This window comes from Salmo salar, chromosome 11 (genome assembly GCF_965601325.2).
Source record: "Salmo salar chromosome 11, fSalSal1, whole genome shotgun sequence".
Taxonomy (NCBI): domain Eukaryota; kingdom Metazoa; phylum Chordata; class Actinopteri; order Salmoniformes; family Salmonidae; genus Salmo; species Salmo salar.
Genome location: NC_138301.1, coordinates 85,057,806 through 85,077,723, shown reverse-complemented (window position 1 = coordinate 85,077,723; position 19,918 = coordinate 85,057,806). Strand labels below are relative to the sequence as shown.

Genomic DNA, 19,918 nt, shown 5'->3' with positions numbered 1-19,918 from the left:
TTATGATATGTGTGGTGAAGAGCATCAAACTTGCCAACCCACACCATGCACTGGCTTACCCAGAGTCGAAGAAAGAGTCCTAAGTATTATTGCATCAACTTTATTCTATATTCTTGACATAATCTTGACTTCAAAAGTGAGTGTATTTACCTTACATTTCACATGACCTTCCATATTGCTAAAAATCTAATAAAACTGGTATCTGATCTAAATCTGACGGAGAGGGGTGAGAATGAGGTGAGGATAAGGAGGGGGGAGGGCAAGAAGAAGACCGGAAGTGGCAGAGGTTTTCTAGATTATACAGCATACTTTTTAACTTTAACCAGGCCCAGGTCTATCCTTTGTGTCTATTAGTAAAGCCTAAATAAAGGTTGAATTTACCCATCAACATTGTTTCATGATAGACATCATGCATTGTGGTTAGATATCATTAGCTATACCGATGGTAGGGCCTAGGCTACAGTGGGTGAAATGTATGTATCCTGACAGTCATGGTGTAATTGAGAATTGAATGGGCATACAGGGGGTACCCCATTCATAACTACCCCTCAGCCCTTTCCTCCTTAACCCCCCCCATTCGACCTGCCTCTCTCCACTCTACCTCACAGATGGGCTCCACTACAATAAGAGAGCGAAAAGGAGGAGAACCTACAATATGTAATCTCCTTAACAACAGTTAAAAGCCCTTCTAACCACACTCAGGGGTGCTTTTAGCATTCCACAGCATTAGGATTCCTTTATGGTCTATCTGTCTGCCACACTTTTGGCCACACGCCTATGGGGTATAATGGTGCCCTTCTGTCCTCATGGTAAAGCCGGAGGAAACTGCCAATAAATATCAGAAGGGCATTATAGCATTGATGGTGGTAATAAAGGTGTTTTAGACATGTTTAACCACACATTAGGAAGGGGTTTGTCTGTGGTCATAAATGTAAGCTTATGTGTTCAAACAAGAAACTGCTATTTCATTTATAGACGTGGGTTTTGACTAAAAAACATGTTCTACAGCAATTCCAGTCCCCGAGGGCCTGATTGGTGTTACAGTTTTGACCCAGCCCCAGCTAACACACCTGACTCCAATAATAACCTAATCATAATCTTCAGTTTAGAATGCAATTTCATTAATCAGCTGTGTTTCTGTTTTACAATAATGCTGCACTCAGAGTGTTTTTTTTTTTTTATACGGACCATCCTAGCAGAGAAAAGTCTAAGTGGGAACCTTGGGACGTTCACCTCTGACCCAATTTAAGTTGAAATGTAAAACGGGTTATGGTATGGTATGATTGATGATTTCCGGAACTCCAATTTGAGCAGCAGCAGCTGAAAAATGAGCTCCTACAAATATTGAAATTTACATGGTTTTTAGAGTGAAGTACATCGGAAAAAAGCAAAAGAAAACTGCAAGACTGAATAGGAGAAAAAACAAGCAACAAACAAAGAAGATAGGCTTTTGAAAAATAACTATTTTTCATAAAATTGTAGTTATCTTAGCTAGCTGAATTGTTTACCAGTTGCTAAGCAGTTGCTAGGGACTCTTTTGGAAGAAGCTAGCTAGCTAACGAAGAACAACAAAGAATATCTAGTTAACAGAAGAAAAGAAAGAGAAAATCAGGACAGAAGAAAAAGGATATCAAAGTGAAACAGTTCTCTAAAGACACAAGAGACAATAATACAAGAAACAACACTTCTGTAGCTTGTCAACTATGTGTCTGTCTATCCCTGTTCTCTCCTCTCTGCACAGGCCATACAAACGCTTCACACCGCGTGGCCGCTGCCACTCTAACCTGGTGGTCCCAGCGCGCACGACCCACGTGGAGTTCCAGGTCTCCGGCAGCCTCTGGAACTGCCGGTCTGCAGCCAACAAGGCTGAGTTCATCTCAGCCTATGCTACCCTCCAGTCCCTAGACTTCCTGGCGCTGACGGAAACATGGATTACCACAGATAACACTGCTACTCCTACTGCTCTCTCTTCGTCTGCCCACGTGTTCTCGCATACCCCTAGAGCATCGAGCACTGGAATCCTCATCTCTCCCAAGTGGACATTCTCTCTTTCTCCCCTGACCCATCTGTCTATCTCCTCATTTGAATTCCATGCTGTCACAGTTACCAGCCCTTTCAAGCTTAACATCCTTATCATTTATCGCCCTCCAGGTTCCCTTGGAGAGTTCATCAATGAGCTTGACGCCTTGATAAGTTCCTTTCCTGAGGATGGCTCACCTCTCACAGTTCTGGGTGACTTTAACCTCCCCACGTCTACCTTTGACTCATTCCTCTCTGCCTCCTTCTTTCCACTCCTCTCCTCTTTTGACCTCACCCTCTCATCTTCCCCCCCTACTCACAAGGCAGGCAATACGCTTGACCTCATTTTTACTAGATGCTGTTCTTCCACTAATCTCATTGCAACTCCCCTCAAAATCTCCGACCACTACCTTGTATCCTTTTCCCTCTCGCTCTCATCCAACACTTCTCACTCTGCCCCTACTCGGATGGTATTGCGCCGTCCCAACCTTCGCTCTCTCTCTCCCGCTACTCTCTCCTCTTCCATCCTATCATCTCTTCCCTCTGCTCAAACCTTCTCCAACCTATCTCCTGATTCTGCCTCCTCAACCCTCCTCTCCTCCCTTTCTGCATCCTTTGATTTTCTCTGTCCCCTATCCTCCAGGCCGGCTCGGTCCTCCCCTCCTGCTCCGTGGCTCGACGACTCACTACGAGCTCACAGAACAGGGCTCCGGGCAGCCGAGCGGAAATGGAGGAAAACTCGCCTCCCTGCGGACCTGGCATCCTTTCACTCCCTCCTCTCTACATTCTCCTCTTCTGTCTCTGCTGCTAAAGCCACTTTCTACCACTCTAAATTCCAAGCATCTGCCTCTAACCCTAGGAAGCTCTTTGCTACCTTCTCCTCCCTCCTGAATCCTCCTCCCCCTCCCCCCCCTCCTCCCTCTCTGCAGATGACTTCGTCAACCATTTTGAAAAGAAGGTTGACGATATCCGATCCTCGTTTGCTAAGTCAAACGACATCGCTGGTCCTGCTCACACTGCCCTACCCTGTGCTTTGACCTCTTTCTCCCCTCTCTCTCCAGATGAAATCTCGCGTCTTGTGACGGCCGGCCGCCCAACAACCTGCCCACTTGACCCTATCCCCTCCTCTCTTCTCCAGACCATTTCCAGAGACCTTCTCCCCTTCCTCACCTCGCTCATCAACTCATCCTTGACCGCTGGCTACGTCCCTTCCGTCTTCAAGAGAGCGAGAGTTGCACCCCTTCTGAAAAAACCTACACTCGATCCCTCCGATGTCAACAACTACAGACCAGTATCCCTTCTTTCTTTTCTCTCCAAAACTCTTGAACGTGCCGTCCTTGGCCAGCTCTCCTGCTATCTCTCTCCGAATGACCTTCGTGTTCCTAATCAGTCAGGTTTCAAGACTGGGCATTCAACTGAGACTGCTCTTCTCTGTGTCACGGAGGCTCTCCGCACTGCTAAAGCTAACTCTCTCTCCTCTGCTCTCATCCTTCTAGACCTTTCTGCTGCCTTTGATACTGTGAACCATCAGATCCTCCTCTCCACCCTCTCCGAGTTGGGCATCTCCGGCGCGGCCCACGCTTGGATTGCGTCCTACCTGACAGGTCGCTCCTACCAGGTGGCGTGGCGAGAATCTGTCTCCGCACCATGCGCTCTCACCACTGGTGTCCCCCAGGGCTCTGTTCTAGGCCCTCTCCTATTCTCGCTAAACACCAAGTCACTTGGCTCTGTCATATCCTCACATGGTCTCTCCTATCATTGCTATGCAGACGACACACAATTAATCTTCTCCTTTCCCCCTTCTGATAACCAGGCGGCGAATCTCTGCATGTCTGTCAGACATATCAGTGTGGATGACGGATCACCAGCTCAAGCTGAACCTCGGCAAGACGGAGCTGCTCTTCCTCCCGGGGAAGGACTGCCCGTTCCATGATCTCGCCATCACGGTTGACAACTCCCTTGTCCCCTCCTCCCAGAGTGCTAAGAACCTTGGCGTGATCCTGGACAACACCCTGTCGTTCTCCACTAACATCAAGGCGGTGACCCGATCCTGTAGGTTCATGCTCTACAACATTCGCAGAGTACGACCCTGCCTCACGCAGGAAGCGGCGCAGGTCCTAATCCAGGCACTTGTCATCTCCCGTCTGGATTACTGCAACTCGCTGTTGGCTGGGCTCCCTGCCTGTGCCATTAAACCCCTACAACTCATCCAGAACGCCGAAGCCCGTCTGGTGTTCAACCTTCCCAAGTTCTCTCACGTCACCCCGCTCCTCCGCTCTCTCCACTGGCTTCCAGTTGAAGCTCGCTTCCGCGACAAGACCATGGTGATTGCCTACGGAGCTGTGAAGGGAACGGCACCTCCATACCTTCAGGCTCTGATCAGGCCCTACACCCAAACAAGGGCACTGCGTTCATCCACCTCTGGCCTGCTGGCCCCCCTACCTCTGAGGAAGCACAGTTCCCGCTCAGCCCAGTCAAAACTGTTCGCTGCTCTGGCACCCCAATGGTGGAACATGCTCCCTCACGACGCCAGGACAGCGGAGTCAATCACCACCTTCCGGAGACACCTGAAACCCCACCTCTTTAAGGAATACCTAGGATAGGATAAAGTAATCCTTCTAACCCCCCCCCCCCCCCTAAAAGATTTAGATGCACTATTGTAAAGTGGTTGTTCCACTGGATATCATAAGGTGAATGCACCAATTTGTAAGTCGCTCTGGTTAAGAGCGTCTGCTAAATGACTTAAATGTAAATGTAAATGTAATTGATATAAGGGTTAAGGTTATGGTTAGGCAAGGGTTTGGGTTTAGGGTAGGGACGTCCCAAGGATTCCAATTAGAAACTACCATCCGAGCAGTGCGACACAATTTCATGGCACACTCACAGAAGTTTCTACTTAATTGTCACTGATATAGGATCATATTTCCCCTACCCCAATGCATGTATAATGTTTACATGCGAAAAGCTGAAACTGACTCCAGATCAGCGCTTGGCGTCTAGCGTCAGTTTACACCAAAACGTCTCGCGAGATGTCATATTTCATAGATTTGAAACATGGCGTCGGAAGGAGAAGCGGGCAGTGCTTCTGTTGTTGAACCAGATACTGGAGACTGGTAAGTCTCCGTTAAAACAGGGAAAGGGTAGTCGCTTTGTTTGTTGTGTAAGTTTGATGCTAGACAACCAGATAATTATTGCTCAACAAGCTATCCCGCTGACGTTACCTAACTGAACTGAAGCTAGCTGGCTAGCAAGCTAACAACGTTAGATGTCTCATTCAAATGCCCAACTTGTAAGCTAACTTGCAATACACTAACTAAAGCATAAAAGAACAGGTTGATTTCCTTGTCGAATATTTGCTACTAAATAAATCTCTAGCATGAATCCCGCAGAACCTAGCTAACTAGCAAACCAAGTGATAATAGCTAGCTCAGGTCCGGGGAGTTACGTGTGGCTTGCGGATGCTGAGCCAAGGCTGAACGTTCTTCAGTGGGGTTCTGCATCTTTCTCTATTACTTTCGTTACTCACAAAAGTAAAGATGTTACTTATAGTGCTGAATAACGTTTGTCTGTGTGCACAAGCTGTCATTTATCCAAAATACGAAATAAACGAGTTTTGAGCGCTTTATCCTAGCTGTCAGCATTGGTATTCTTTTAGGATCCATAATACTAGTCGTTGCGAAAGCCGCAGCTACTCGTACTGTGGTCCACACAGAACATTACATAATACAGAACATTAATAGACAAGAACAGTTCAAGGACATAACTACATACATACACAAAATATCTAGGGCAAATATGGGACAGTTCTTGTGCTGTGAGGTGTTGCTTTATCTGTTTAAAAAAAACAAAAACAGGTTTGCTCTAAATTTGAGCAATATGAGATGGGAGTGCCATGCAATAATGGCACTATATAATACTGTAAGCTTTCTTGTATTTGTTTTGGATTTGGGGACTATGAAAAGACCCCAGGTGGCATGTCTGGTGGGGTATGTGTGTGTGTCAGCTGTGCATAAGTTGACTATGCAAATCATTTGGAATTTTCACGTTGTTTTTTATAAAAAGTGATGCAGTCAGTTTCTCAACTCTTAGCCAAGAGACTGTCATGTATAGTATTTATATTAGCCCTCTGATTACAATGATGCTCTACTCTGTTCTTGGCCAGCTGCAACTTAACTAGGTCTGTCTTAGCACCACTTGACCACATGGCTAGGCAATAATCAAGAGAAGACAAAACTAGAGCCTGCAGGACTTGCTTTGTGGAGTGTGGTGTCAAAGAAGCAGAACATCTCTTTATTACGGACAGACCTCTCCCCATCTTTACAACCATTCAATCTATGTTTTGACCTTGACAGTTTACAATCTAAGGTAACACCAAGTAATTTAGTCTCAACTTGTTCAACAGCCACATCATTCATTACCAGATTCAGCTAAGGTCTAGAGCTTAGGGAATTATTTGTAACAAATACATAGTGGAAGCTAAGCTAATGTTCATGTTGATATGTTTGTTTACTTTCAGTGATGCTGGATTTGGGGACCTGACAGGCAACATGGACACTGAGTCATCAAATGGCAAAGAGGCCATGGTATTACACCTCTTATACAGCAGTTATCTGGGCATCCCTGTTCTCAAACAGACAGACAGTAGCTAACCCTTTTCCCTGCGTTCTCCTCAGGACACGGGTGGTGAGGGTATGGAGGCGGCTGACACCCAGACAGGTTCTGGGGACGAGGAAAGCAGCAGGCACCAGGGAGAGGTGGAGCTGCAGTGTGCTCTCTGTATGAAGTGGTTCACAGCCGACACCTTCAGCATCGACACCGCGTACGTCTGACTCACTGAGCAACTCAATCTCTCTCTTATCATGGAGGCCTTTGGCCAACTGATTTTAAGACTAAGCTTGTTAGACCTTTTTAAATTGCTCCCTGTAGCTCGACTAACCAGGTACTGGCTGAGATTAACATATCAGGGTCAAGGTTTTTTGATGAGTCTTTCTCCCCCTCTCTCTCCAGGACTTGTTTGCCTTTCATGACCAACTATGTGTTCCATTGTAACGTGTGTCATCACAGCGGCAACACCTACTTCCTCAGGAAACCAGCCAGTAGGTGTTCTCATTCAGCTGATACACTTCTGTGTGCATGTGTGAGCTTGGGGATTATCGATGGTCTGTTATCGATTGCTTGTTCTGACTGAGTGTCGCTGTGTGTTCCAGACCTGAAGGAGATGTGTCTGACTGCCCTGGCTAACCTCACATGGAGGTCCAGGACTCAGGAGGAGCACCCCAAGACTATGTTCTCCAAAGACAAGGTCAGTCCTCTCAACAGTCCCTACATAATCCACTTTGAAAGCCAATGTGATCTTTTGAAAATGCTTGGCAATACATGTCACGCCAAGATACGACACAGTCGTTTGCGTATGTTTTTCTGTTCTCTGCACCTGCTTAAAGACTCCGAATGTGTTTTCTTCGTGTTTTCCTGTCCTCCCCCTCTCTCCTTGCAGGACATCATCCCGTTCATTGATAAATACTGGGAGTGTATGACCACCCGACAGAGACCTGGAAAGCTCACCTGGCCCAACAACATCGTCAAAACCATGGTGATTCTATGACCAACCACCGACTTACACACATGCACCAAACTGCACACGTCACACCAAATGTTCACTGTTGCACCATTGAAAAAGTAGCCGGGCTTTCTCTTTAGAATCACGTCTTTAGTTGATTTTACTGTGTTTCAGAGTAAAGAGCGGGATGTGTTCCTGGTGAAGGAGCATCCAGACCCAGGCAGTAAGGACCCAGAGGAGGACTACCCCAAGTTTGGCCTGCTGGACCAGGTAGGAAAACACAACTCACTCACTCACTCACTCACTCACTCACTCACTCACTCACTCACTCACTGTGAGGCTGACTGTTGGTTGATTTTTCATCTCAGGATCTGGGCAACATTGGACCATCTTACGACAACCAGAAACAGACTACCACTGCTCCCACTCCTGGAGGGCTCAACGGTAAGCTCAAAACATACCAACACACTCGCTAAACACATCAACACACATTCGCATCAAAAACACAACACATGTCACACACAAGGTTTTTCATGGAATTAGTTATCAAAGTGTCACAGAGCATAATTCCACGCTAAAGCCCTAAGGAGTTGTCCTGTTATAAATGCTCTGTACATGCTGTGTTGCGTTCCAGGTGGACCTTTTTTCTCAGGTGAATATGATGTGGTGGTTTGGCATCTACCTCTGAGCTCTGTGTTTTGTGCAATCACAACTTTCCGGTTAGAGGTTGCCATAGGCACAGATCTAGGATTAGCTTACCCTCCCACATTCCTTAGCTAAACAATTAAGGGGCAAAATGCAATCTGACCTTAGATCAGCGTCAATGGGCAACTTCACCTTACTCCAATGGAAACCCCATCCCTCACCTGCTCTGCGCTTATGCTTGGTGCCCTGAAGCTTTTACCCTTCTGATCTGGCTTTTGATTAGTGGACTGATTGAATGATTTCATTTCCTCTGGCTTTCTGCTCCTGAGTTCCCGGGCTTCATCCCAATGCTCTGGAACAGCCTCGTCTTCCTTTCCGTACCCAGTGATGAGTGGTAAAGGACAGACCAAAGGAGGCTGCTATTGTTGGGATGCAGCTGCGAAATGGTGTGAAATAATCCCCTGACTTCCTCTGTGTGGCTGCTACTCTCCTTTCACCCTAATATGTGGTGTCCCTCCCTGCTCCATCCATGCTTGTGCCTCTTCGGTGACTTTTTGCTGAAAGTGTGTGTGTTCTATATTGTAACTTGTGTATTTGTCGTGTGAAGGTGGTCTGGCCCCCGGCCCAGGGAAGGGTAGAGGAGCCAAGCGTAAGCAGCAGCAACAGGAGGGAGCCACAGCCGGAGCAGCCAAGAGAACACGCAGGTACAACACAGACTGAAACATATGTCCTTGGTGTTCTTATAGGTCTGAAGAGATATAGGATGTATTATAATATGCAACTCTCCTCTCTCTCTCTCTCTCTCTCTCTGTTATTCTCCTTCTCTTTCCCTCCACCTCATTTCTCTTTCTATCCCAAATACACACAATCCTGTTCTCTCTCTCATTCTTTCCTCTCTCCTTCCCCTCTGTAGTGACCCTCTGTTTTCGGCCCAGCGTCTACCCCCCCATGGTTACCCCCTGGAGCACCCCTTCAACAAAGATGGCTACCGCTACATCCTAGCAGAGCCGGACCCCCACGCCCCCGACCCAGAGAAACTCGAGCTGGACTGCTGGGCTGGGAAACCCATCCCCGGAGACCTCTACAGAGCCTGTCTCTACGAGAGAGTACTGCTAGCCCTGCACGACAGAGGTACACACACATAGGAAATCCTACTTTAATGTAGTGGAGATGGGCTTCTTCTTACTAGCCTTACCCAGTAATGTATTTCACCTTCTCTGAGAATAGTGTGTGTGGGTGGGTGGGTGGGCGGGTGGGCGGGTGGGTGGGTGTGGGCGTCTTTGTGCTTGTGTGTGTGTCTTTTATTTCCATTTTATGGTACTGATATCGTGTGTGTGTGTGTATACAGTTGACGTTGGAAGTTTACATACTTAGTTTGGAGTCATTAACTTGTTTTTCAACCACTGCACAAATTTCTTGTTAACAAACTATAGTTTTGGCAAGTCGGTTAGGACATCTACTTTGTGCATGACACAAGTAATTTTTCCGACAATTGTTTACAGACAGATTATTTAATTTATAATTCACTGAATCACAATTCCAGTGGGTCAGAAGTTTACATACACTAAGTTGACTGTGCCTTTAACTTCCCTGGGCTACGTGGGACGTGAGCGTCCCACCTAGTCAACAGCCAGTGAAATCGAGTGGCGCGAAATACAGAAACCTGAAATATGCTATAACTTCAATTTCTCAAACATATGACTATTTTACACCATTTGAAAGACAAGACTCTCGTTAATCTAACCACATTGTCCGATTTCAAAAAGGCTTTACAGCGAAAGCAAAACATTAGATTATGTCAGGAGAGTACCCATCCAAAAACAATCACACTGCCATTTTCAAAGCAAGCATATATGTCACAAAAACCAAAACCACAGCTAAATGCAGCACTAACCTTTGATGATCTTCATCAGATGACACTCCTAGGACATTATGTTATGCAATACATGCATGTTTTGTTCAATCAAGTTCATATTTATATCAAAAACCAGCTTTTTACATTATAATGTGATGTTCAGAACTAGCATACCCACCGCAAACTTCCGGTGAATTTACTAAATTACTCACGATTAACCTTCACAAAATACATACATTATTTTAAGAATTATAGATACAGAACTCCTTTATGCAATCGCGGTGTCAGATTTTAAAATAGCTTTTCGGCAAAAGCACATTTTGCAATATTCTGAGTAGATAGCTCGCCATCACAGGCTAGCTAATTTGACACCCACCAAGTTTGGCGTTCACTAAACTCAGAATTACTATAAGAAAAATGGTATTACCTTTGCTATTCTTCGTCAGAATGCACTCCCAGGACTTCTACTTCAACAACAAATGTTGTTTTGGTTCAAAATAATCCATAGTTATGTGCAAATATCCTCCGTTTTGTTCGTGCGTTCAGGTCCCTATCCGAAGGGTGACGCGCGAGCGCATATCGTGACAAAAATTTTCTAAATATTCCATTACCGTACTTAGAAGCATGTCAAACACTGTTTAAAATCAATTTTTATGCGATTTTTCTCGTAAAATAGCGATAATATTGCAACCGGGCGACGTTGTTTTCATTCAAAGGCTGAAAGAAAAGATGGAGAATTCTCATGAACGCGCATATCCAGTGTCACTGTCCCCAGTCTGACCACTCACAAAATCTGCATCAGTTCTTCGCCCAGCGACAGCAGACGCCCCAATCCACTTTTTGGCGCCTTCAGACAGCCAATGGAAGCCTTAGAAATTGTCACGTTACAGCAGAGATACTGTATTTTCGATAGAGATGCCACAGAAGGACAACAATGGTCAGACAGGGCACTTCCTGTATGGAATCTTCTCAGGTTTTGGCCTGCCATATGAGTTCTGTTATACTCACAGACACCATTCAAACAGTTTTAGAAACTTTAGAGTGTTTTCTATCCAAATCTACTATATGCATATTCACGTTTCTGGAAAAGAGTAGTAACCAGTTTAAATCGGGTACGTTTTTTATCCGGCCGTGCAAATACTGCCTAGCCCCAACAGGTTTTAAACAGCTTGGAAAATTCCAGAAAATGTTGTCATGGCTTTAGAAGCTTCTGATAAGCTAATTGACATCATTTGAGTCAATTGGAGGTGTACCTGTGGATGTATTTCAAGGCCTACCTTCAAACTCAGTTCCTCTTTGCTTGCCATCATGTAAAAATCTAAAGAAATCAGCCAAGACCTCAGAAAAAATATTGTAGACCTTCACAAGTCTGGTTCATCCTTGGGAGCAATTTCCAAACGCCTGAAGATACCACGTTCATCTGTACAAACAATAGTACGCAAGTATAAACACCATGGGACCACGCAGCCATCATACCGCTCAGGAAGGACACTGTCTCCTAGAGATGAAGGTACTTTGGTGCGAAAAGTGTAAATCAATCCCAGAACAGCAAAGGACCTTGTGAAGATGCTGGAGGAAGCAGGTACAAAAGTATCTATAGCCACAGTAAAACGAGTCCTATATCAACATAACCTGAAAGGCCGCGCAGCAACGAAGAAGCCACTGCTCCAAAACCGCCATAAAAAAGCCAGACTATGGTTTGCAACTGCACATGGGGACAAAGATCATACATTTTGGAGAAATGTCCTCTGGTCTGATGAAAATAAATAGAACTGTTTGGCCATAATGACCATCGTTATGTTTGGAGGAAAAAGGGGGAGGCTTGCAAGCCGAAGAACACCATCCCAACCGTGAAGCACGGGGGTGGCAGCATCATGTTGTGGGGGTGCTTTGCTGCAGGAGGGACTGGTGCACTTAACAAAATAGATGGCATCATGAGAAGGAAAATTATGTGGATATATTGAAGCTACATCTCAAGACATCAGTCAGGAAGTTAAAGCTTTGTCGCAAATGGGTCTTCCAAATGGACAATGACCCAAGCATACTTCCAAAGTTATGGCAAAATTGCTTAAGGACAAAGTCAAGGTATTGGAGTTGCCATCACAAAGCCCTGACCTCAATCCTATAGAAAATGTGTGGGTTGAACTGAAAAAGCATGTGTGAGCAAGAAGGCCTACAAACCTGACTCAGTTACACCAGCTCTGTCAGGAGAAATGTGACAAAATTCACCCAACTTATAGTGGGAAGCTTGTGGAAGGCTACCCAAAATGTTTGACCCAAGTTAATCAATTTAAAGGCAATGCTACCAAATACCCATTGAGTGTATGTAAACTTCTGACCCACTGGGAATGTGATGAAATAAATAAAAGCTGAAATCATTCTCTCTACTATTATTCTGACATTTCACATTCTTAAAATAAAGTGGTGATCCTAACTGACCTTAAACAGGGAATTTTAACTCTGATTAAATGTCAGTAATTGTGAAAAACTGAGTTTAAATGTATTTGGCTAAGGTGTATGTAAACTTCCGACTTCAACAGAGATCGCACTCTGTTGAATATCTATATATATAGCGTGTGCATTTTTTTTTTTACTTAGTATTGATTCCATGTTTTTTAAGTCTATTCTGGATTTGACAGTTTTCCATTTCTTTACATTGAATACTGTGTTGAGGAAGAGCTTGCAAGTAAGCATTTCACTGTTCTTTTTACGCCTGCTGTATTCTGTGCACATGACAAACGTTGATTTGATTTGTCTGTGTATGCAGCCCCCCAGCTGAAAATCTCAGATGACCGTCTGACAGTGACAGGGGAGAAGGGTTACAGCATGGTCAGAGCCTCCCACGGTGTCAGGAAAGGATCCTGGTACTTTGAGGTCTCCATCGATGAGATGCCCGCCGACACCGCAGCCAGACTGGGCTGGTCTCAGCCTCTAGGTAGATACTACAGAGACACGCACTCACACGCACTGAGAGACAGGTACAAACACCGCAGCTATATCTAGTTGGTCTCGATACTACACGTTAAAACATGTCCTGTCTCCCTGTGTGTGTGTGTGTGTGTGTGTGTGTGTAGGTAACCTGCAGGCCCCTCTGGGCTATGATAAGTTCAGCTACTCATGGCGTAGTAAGAAAGGGACACGCTTCCACCAGTCTGTGGGGAAACACTACTCCTCAGGCTACGGACAAGGAGACACTCTGGGCTTCTTCGTAGAACTACCGGACGGCACTGAGACAGCCAAGGCACTGCCTGACACGTACAAAGACAAGGTACTTTAAAAAATATATATTTTTCAAATACTATAGTTGATTAACCTCTATGGGCTAGGTGGGACGCAAGCGTCCCACCCGTGGTGCACTCCATCAACAGCAGGTGCATTTCAAGAGCGGCAAATTTGAATCCAAATAAATGTCAAAATTCAAATTTTTCAAACATACAACTATTTTACACCCTTTGAAAGATAGACATCTCCTTAATCTAACCACGTTTTACGATTTCAAAAAGGTTTTACGGCGAAAGCATAAATTTAGAGTATGTTAGGACAGTACATTTACAAGAGTTGTGTGTAATGTTTTGTCAATTCAAAGACAGGGTCACCAAAACCATAAAACCAGCTAAAATGATGCACTAACCTTTTACAATCTCCATCAGATGACACTCCTAGGACATTATGTTAGACAATGCATGCATTTTTAGTTCTATCAAGTTCATATTTATATCCAAAAACAGCGTTTTACTATGGCATTGATGTTGAGGAAATCGTTTCCCTCCAATAACCGGCAGTCAAGTCAGCACCACAAATTCAATAATTAAAATTAGAAAACATTGGTAAAATATTATATTGTCATTTAAAGAATTATAGATTTACATCTCTTGAACGCAATCAACTTGCCAGATTTAAAAATAACCTTACTGGGAAATCACACTTTGCAATAATCTGAGCACTGCGCCCAGAAAAATACGCGTTGCGATACAGACTAACCTTCATGTTGGGGAGATCTAAAATCGAAAATACTATGTAAATAATCCATTACCTTTGATTCTCTTCATCAGATGTCACTTCCAGGTATCACAGGTCCATAACGAATGTAGTTTTGTTCAAAAAAGCTCATCATTTATGTCCAAAAATCTCCGTCTTGTTAGCACATGATCTAAGCCCGCCGGACTTCACTTCATGAACGAGGGGAAAAAATATATTTACGTTCGTTCAAACATGTCAAACGTTGTATAGCATAAATCATTAGGGCCTTTTTTAACCAGAACATGAATAATATTCAAGGTGGACGAATGCATTCTCTTTTATAACGTATTGGAACGAGGGTACCCAACATGAACTAGCGCGCCAGGTGTCTAATGGGCCATCATCGTTCCATGGCTCTTGTTCGGTCAGATCTCCCTCCAGAAGACTCAAAAGACTTTGTAAAGGCTGGTGACATCTATTGGAAGCAATAGGAAGTGCCAAAATATTCCTCAGCCCCTGTGTTTTTCAATGGCATAGGTTTAAAGGTAATACAACACATCAGGTATCCACTTCCTGTCAGGAAATGTCTCAGGGTTTTGCCTGCCAAATGAGTTCTGTTATACTCACAGACACCATTCAAACAGTTTTATAAACTTTAGGGTGTTTTCTATCCATATATAATAAGTATATGCATATTCTAGTTACTGGGTAGGATTAGTAACCAGATTAAATCGGGCACATTTTTTTATCCAGCCGTGCAAATACTGCCCCCTAGCCCTAACAGGTTAATGAGTAACTGAGAATCAATAAAATATTCCAATGATATTTGCTAATCATAAGACATCCACTCTCTGTTTTTCTGAGACTTGACCGCTCATTCCTTTGTGTTTTGTGTTCTCTCAGGCGCTGATTAAGTTTAAGAGCTACCTTTACTTTGAGGAGAAGGACTATGTGGACAAGGCAGAGAAGAGCCTGAAGACTGTTACCCCCAGCAGGGTGAGGCTCCAGCATAGAACTAGAACCAATATCTCAGACATTCAAGCAATGGAACGCATAACTAGAACCAGTAGATCATTCAAAGCAGTGGAACACATAACTAGAACCAGTTGGTCATTCAAAGCAGTGGAACACATAACTAGAACCAGTTGGTCATTCAAAGCAGTGGAACGCATAGCTAGAACCAGTTGGTCATTTAAAGCAGTGGAACGCATAGCTAGAACCAGTAGATCATTCAAAGCAGTGGAACACATAACTAGAACCAGTTGGTCATTCAAAGCAGTGGAACACAACTAGAACCAGTAGATCATTCAAAGCAGCGGAACACATAACTAGAACCAGTTTATCATTGAAAGCAGCGGAACACACAACTAGAACCAGTAGATCATTCAAAGCAGTGGCAACCATAGGCCATTTTGGATGTACCATTTGGAATGTTGATGAATTTGGATCATCTCAATCAATTTTTGTCAATATCAAACGTTTGTTGACAGTAGGTATAGGAATCGGCTTTTCCATTTGTTGAAATCTCTGTTCTTCCCTCTTTCTAGATGCTGTTCTATAAGAACGGGGTGAACCAGGGTCAGGCCTATGAGAACCTGTTTGAGGGGCTTTACTTCCCTGCCATCTCTCTCTACAGGGGCTGCACGGTTAGTGCTGTGTGTGTGTGTCTGTTTGAAGGGTTCTATTTTCTCTATCTCCATCTGCAGCAGCCTTTCTTAAAGTATGGGTCGTGACCCACGGACCTGTTAATGGGTCGCGACGTGTCAGAGTAAATTTATAATTATTTCATTAATTACTGAAATTGATTTGGCAAAGTGCATTTGCTCTCTCTGTTCAGTGTGATCTCTGCTTAGCAGCGGTCTCTGCTCAGTTTGGCAGCTGCGGAAGTGTGAGAGGGAGATGCCCGTGTGCTTCGCGGTGTACCGGAACTTTTTTCTGCAGTTTTCTTTAAAGATCACTCGGCGACCCACATGATGCAGCGCTGTTGTTCAAGTCACTGACTTGTTATTCCCATTCGCCATCACTCACCGCTGTCATCAAATGGACTCATGCTAGCCACAAGTTCTGACTGAGCTCAATTCATACAAACTTATAACGAGGAGCGTCCACAATGTGTTTTGTGCGGGGAAGTGCATAGTAATGACTATCTCATAACAAACAAATTAATAAAACGACACGTCTTGACCAAACATCCACAGCATGATGGGAGTTCTTTCAGAACAGGGCTTAATGCTTCAGGAAACGGTGCTTCAAACGTGGGAAAGTAAGTCAGCTAGCAAGACATTGTTGGGGCGGCAGAGTAGCCTAGTGGTTAGAGCGTTGGACTATAACCGTAAGGTTGCAAGTTCGAATCCCCGAGCTGACAAGGTACAAATCTGTCGTTCTGCCCCTGAACAAGGCAGTTAACCCACTGTTCCTTGGCCTTCATTGAAAATAAGAATTTGTTCTTAACTGACCTGCCTAGTTAAATAAAGGTAAAATAAATTGTCATTTTATAACATGATAATAAGCAGAAATAAGGGCGTACTAACTGTCATAGTAGTAGATGTGAGTTTCTCTTTCAAACAATCCCATGTCCTTGTACACAGCTAATAGCTAACATTCGCCAAAGCAAGCTATGTACTGATAGTGCAACCCTAGTAACAGTACAGATGAAGATGATCAGGCCTAATGTACATCTTACTGTAGAAATGATTGTTGAAAACTAGTCTAGGATGGAACTGTTGCTGCTAAAATATAATCATATTTTTTATTCTTAACTGGAATAAACTGATTGAAGCAAGATGCTTTTTGAGGCAAACACACACACACAGTTCTGGGTTGCTCATCTACAGCAGGAAGTGGTCTCCTGCCTGACTGAGAAAGTAGTAGATGTTCTGGTCCAGTTTGGCACCACATACCTATGCAAGTCAGGGTTCTCAACTCTGACATACTTAAAAAACAAGTACAGAAACAGTTAAGGCTGAGCATGACCTCAGTGTTACACTGTCAAAATCGGAGCCCAGAATAGACATGCTCTCATTAGGACTGTGTGTGTTTTCTGGTCTACATCTGTGTGATGTGATCAATCAGTTTATTCCAGTTCAGAATTTAAATGATTTATTGTATTTTATCAGCAACAGTTGCAACCTAGATAGATATGTACGAGTGTTTTTAATGGGGGAAAATAAACATGAATATATATTTATAAGGATTTTTAATTTCACTGTTATTTGTTTTTGTCTGTATTGCATTTGTTTTAGGCATAAGGGCAATGAAATGTACCGATATTTATGTATAGTTGCATATTGTCCTAAGCTTGGGTCCCAGGAAAAACACAGAATTTCTCATTTGTGTCCCAGGCTGAAAAAGTTTAAGAACCCCTGCCCTACAGCACTGTAAATAATTCAATGCCCCAAAGTTTTGTGCTCTGATATAGCCCAGTATCTACTTCAGGGATTTCCATTTGAATCACATTATGTTGATTGTCCCTCCTTTCTCCCAGGTGTCCGTTAACTTTGGACCACATTTCAAACACCCTCCAAAGGTCATCAAGTACCAGCCAGTGAGTACACAATCATGCATGCTTTTTATTTGATTAGACAAGCAATAGAGATACAGTACTTGGGCGTTTTGACGTCATTTGAGGTGTAGATGGGATTAATTGGTGTCCGTTTGTGTGTCTCCCCCAGATGAGTGACATGGGTTGGGGAGCGGTGATCGAACACACGTTGGCTGACATGCTGTACCACGTAGAGACAGACGTGGACGGACGACGTAGCCCGCCCTGGGAAGGATAAGCGCACACCAGAGCTCAACACACAGACGGCCAGTTGAGTGCTCGGACAAAGGCACGGAGGAGTCCATTCCAGCAGATATAGGTGGATTGATGTCGACCTGAACACCGACACACTGTACTCTCGTTGTGGCGTCCCCTAAACATTACCTTCATTGGTAACTTTGAATAAATCCTAATGGAAAAGATGTGTGTGATCTGAAATAGGGAGACTTTGATGTCAGTTGACATTGATTTTTACATGTGTCTGAACATAACACTCTTAGCTTATGAAGCACTTCCAGGTGTTTCAGCACTGTAAATTCATGTACTAGTATGCATAAACAGTTAAAGGGAAGTGTTCATCATCTCCAGCATCACCCCAACGTCAACATATGTGAAAATGGCACGTTTCTATGTTTTGTAGTAAAAAAGATAGAGAACGTTGTGTTTCCAATGACATCATCGGTGTGCATCATGTGATTTTAACCAATTACGAGTAGGCATTGCCTACTAATTGGAAACACTTATTTTCCTTTTACTACAAAACATAGAAACGTGCCATTTTCACATATGTTGGAGTGGAGATGATGAATATGAAGTTAAAAATTTTGAAATTTTCCACAAAAGGAACAAATCTGTACATTGTTTTGACCCAACTAAGTTTCAATTTCATTATCCAGTTTAATATATCTAACGTTTGTCAGCACCCCAGGTAGTCTTATTGACAGACATTCTCTCTTCAAATGAACCGATTCAGTTGCCTATGTATTGTTTTTTGTCATAATACACTATATATACACAAAAGTATGTGGACACCCCTTCGAACTAGTGGATTTGGCTGTTTCAGCCACACCTGTTGCTGACAGGTGTATAAAATCGAGCACACAGCCATGCAATCTCCATAGACAAACATTGGCAGTAGAATGGCCTTACTGAAGAGATCAGTGACTTTCAACGTGGCACCGTCATAGGATGCCACCTTTCCAACAAGTCAGTTCATCAAATTTCTGCCCTGCTAGAGCTGCCCCGGTCAACTGTAAGGGCTGTTATTGGAAGGTCGAAATGTCTAGGAGCGTTGAGCAATAACGAAGTCTGAGGCTCAGCTGCGAAGTGGTAGGCCACACAAGCTCACAGAATGGGACCACGAGGGCTGAAGGGCGTAGTGCGTTATCGGTCATTGGTTGTAACACTCACTACCGCATTCCAAACTGGCTCTGGAAGCAACGTCAGCACAAGAACTGTTCGTCGGGAGCGCCATGAAATGGGTTTCCATGGCCGAGCAGCCGCACACAAGCCTAAGATCACAATGCGCAATGCCAAGCGTCGGCTGGAGTGGTGTAAAGCTTGCCGCCATTGGACTCTGGAGCAGTGGAAACTCGTTCTCTGGAGGGATGAATCACGCTTCAGTATTTGGCAGTCCGACGGACGAATCTGGGTTTGGCGAATGCTACCTGCCGCAATGTGTAGTGCCAACTGTAAAATTTGGTGGCGATGGAATAATGGTATGGGGATATTTTTCATGGTTAGGACTAGGCCCCTTAGTTCCAGTGAAGGAAAACCTTAACGCTACAGCATACAATGACATTCTAGACGATTATGTGCTTCCAGCTTTGTGGCAACAGTTTGGGGAAGGCCCTTTCCTGTTTCAGCATGACAATGCCTCCATGCACAAAGCTAGGTCCATACAGAAATGGTTTGTTGAGATCGGTGTGGAAGAACTTGACTGGACTGCACAGAGCCCTGACCTCAATCCCATTGAACACCTTTGGGATTAATTGGAACGCCGACTGCGAGCCAGGCCTAATCACCCAACATCAGTGCCTGACCTCACTAATGCTATTGTGGCTGAATGGAAGCAAGTTTCCGCAGCAATGCCTTCACAGAAGAGTGTGTGAGGCTGTTATAGCAGCAAAGGGGGGACCAACTCCATATTAATGTCCATGATTTTGGAATGAAATGTTTGACGAGCAGGTGTCCACATACTTTTGGTCATGTAGTGTAGCTGCTAGCAGGTCTCGTAGATGTAAAATATGATTGTTTTACCAAGTAGTTTGGTCAGTTTTTTTTTTTTTACGATGTTATGTTTTACATTCATACTGGTTTTAATAAAGAAGATTTTTGGAAA

The 19,918-nt window shown here is 44.1% G+C and overlaps 1 protein-coding gene across 2 annotated transcripts; it reads left to right on the top strand.

The window, feature by feature from the left end:
• The first annotated feature begins 5,025 nt into the window (after nt 1–5,025).
• Nucleotides 5,026–19,918, top strand: ash2l (ash2 like, histone lysine methyltransferase complex subunit). 2 transcript variants are annotated; one of them, XM_014128148.2, is made up of 17 exons: nt 5,026–5,132; nt 6,536–6,602; nt 6,693–6,838; nt 7,027–7,115; nt 7,227–7,321; nt 7,514–7,609; nt 7,751–7,846; nt 7,945–8,020; nt 8,211–8,228; nt 8,829–8,925; nt 9,135–9,352; nt 12,844–13,011; nt 13,151–13,344; nt 14,940–15,032; nt 15,584–15,682; nt 17,521–17,580; nt 17,708–19,918. In XM_014128148.2, the coding sequence occupies exons 1-17, from the start codon at nt 5,074–5,076 to the stop codon at nt 17,813–17,815; spliced, it is 1,779 nt and encodes a 592-aa protein (XP_013983623.1). In that variant the 5' UTR covers nt 5,026–5,073; the 3' UTR covers nt 17,816–19,918. The 2 variants fall into 2 exon arrangements, with proteins under 2 accessions (XP_013983623.1, XP_082814240.1); XM_082958114.1 differs by lacking the exon at nt 8,211–8,228.

What these genes read in the sequence shown, in the direction of transcription:
- ash2l (XM_014128148.2), top strand. Translation starts at nt 5,074, where the DNA reads ATGGCGTCGGAAGGAGAAGCGGGCAGTGCTTCTGTTGTTGAACCAGAT. An exon ending in CAAATGGCAAAGAGGCCATG is followed by an intron (nt 6,603 to 6,692) that starts GTATTACACCTC and finishes CGTTCTCCTCAG; the next exon opens with GACACGGGTGGTGAGGGTAT. An exon ending in CTCTCTACAGGGGCTGCACG is followed by an intron (nt 15,683 to 17,520) that starts GTTAGTGCTGTG and finishes CCTTTCTCCCAG; the next exon opens with GTGTCCGTTAACTTTGGACC.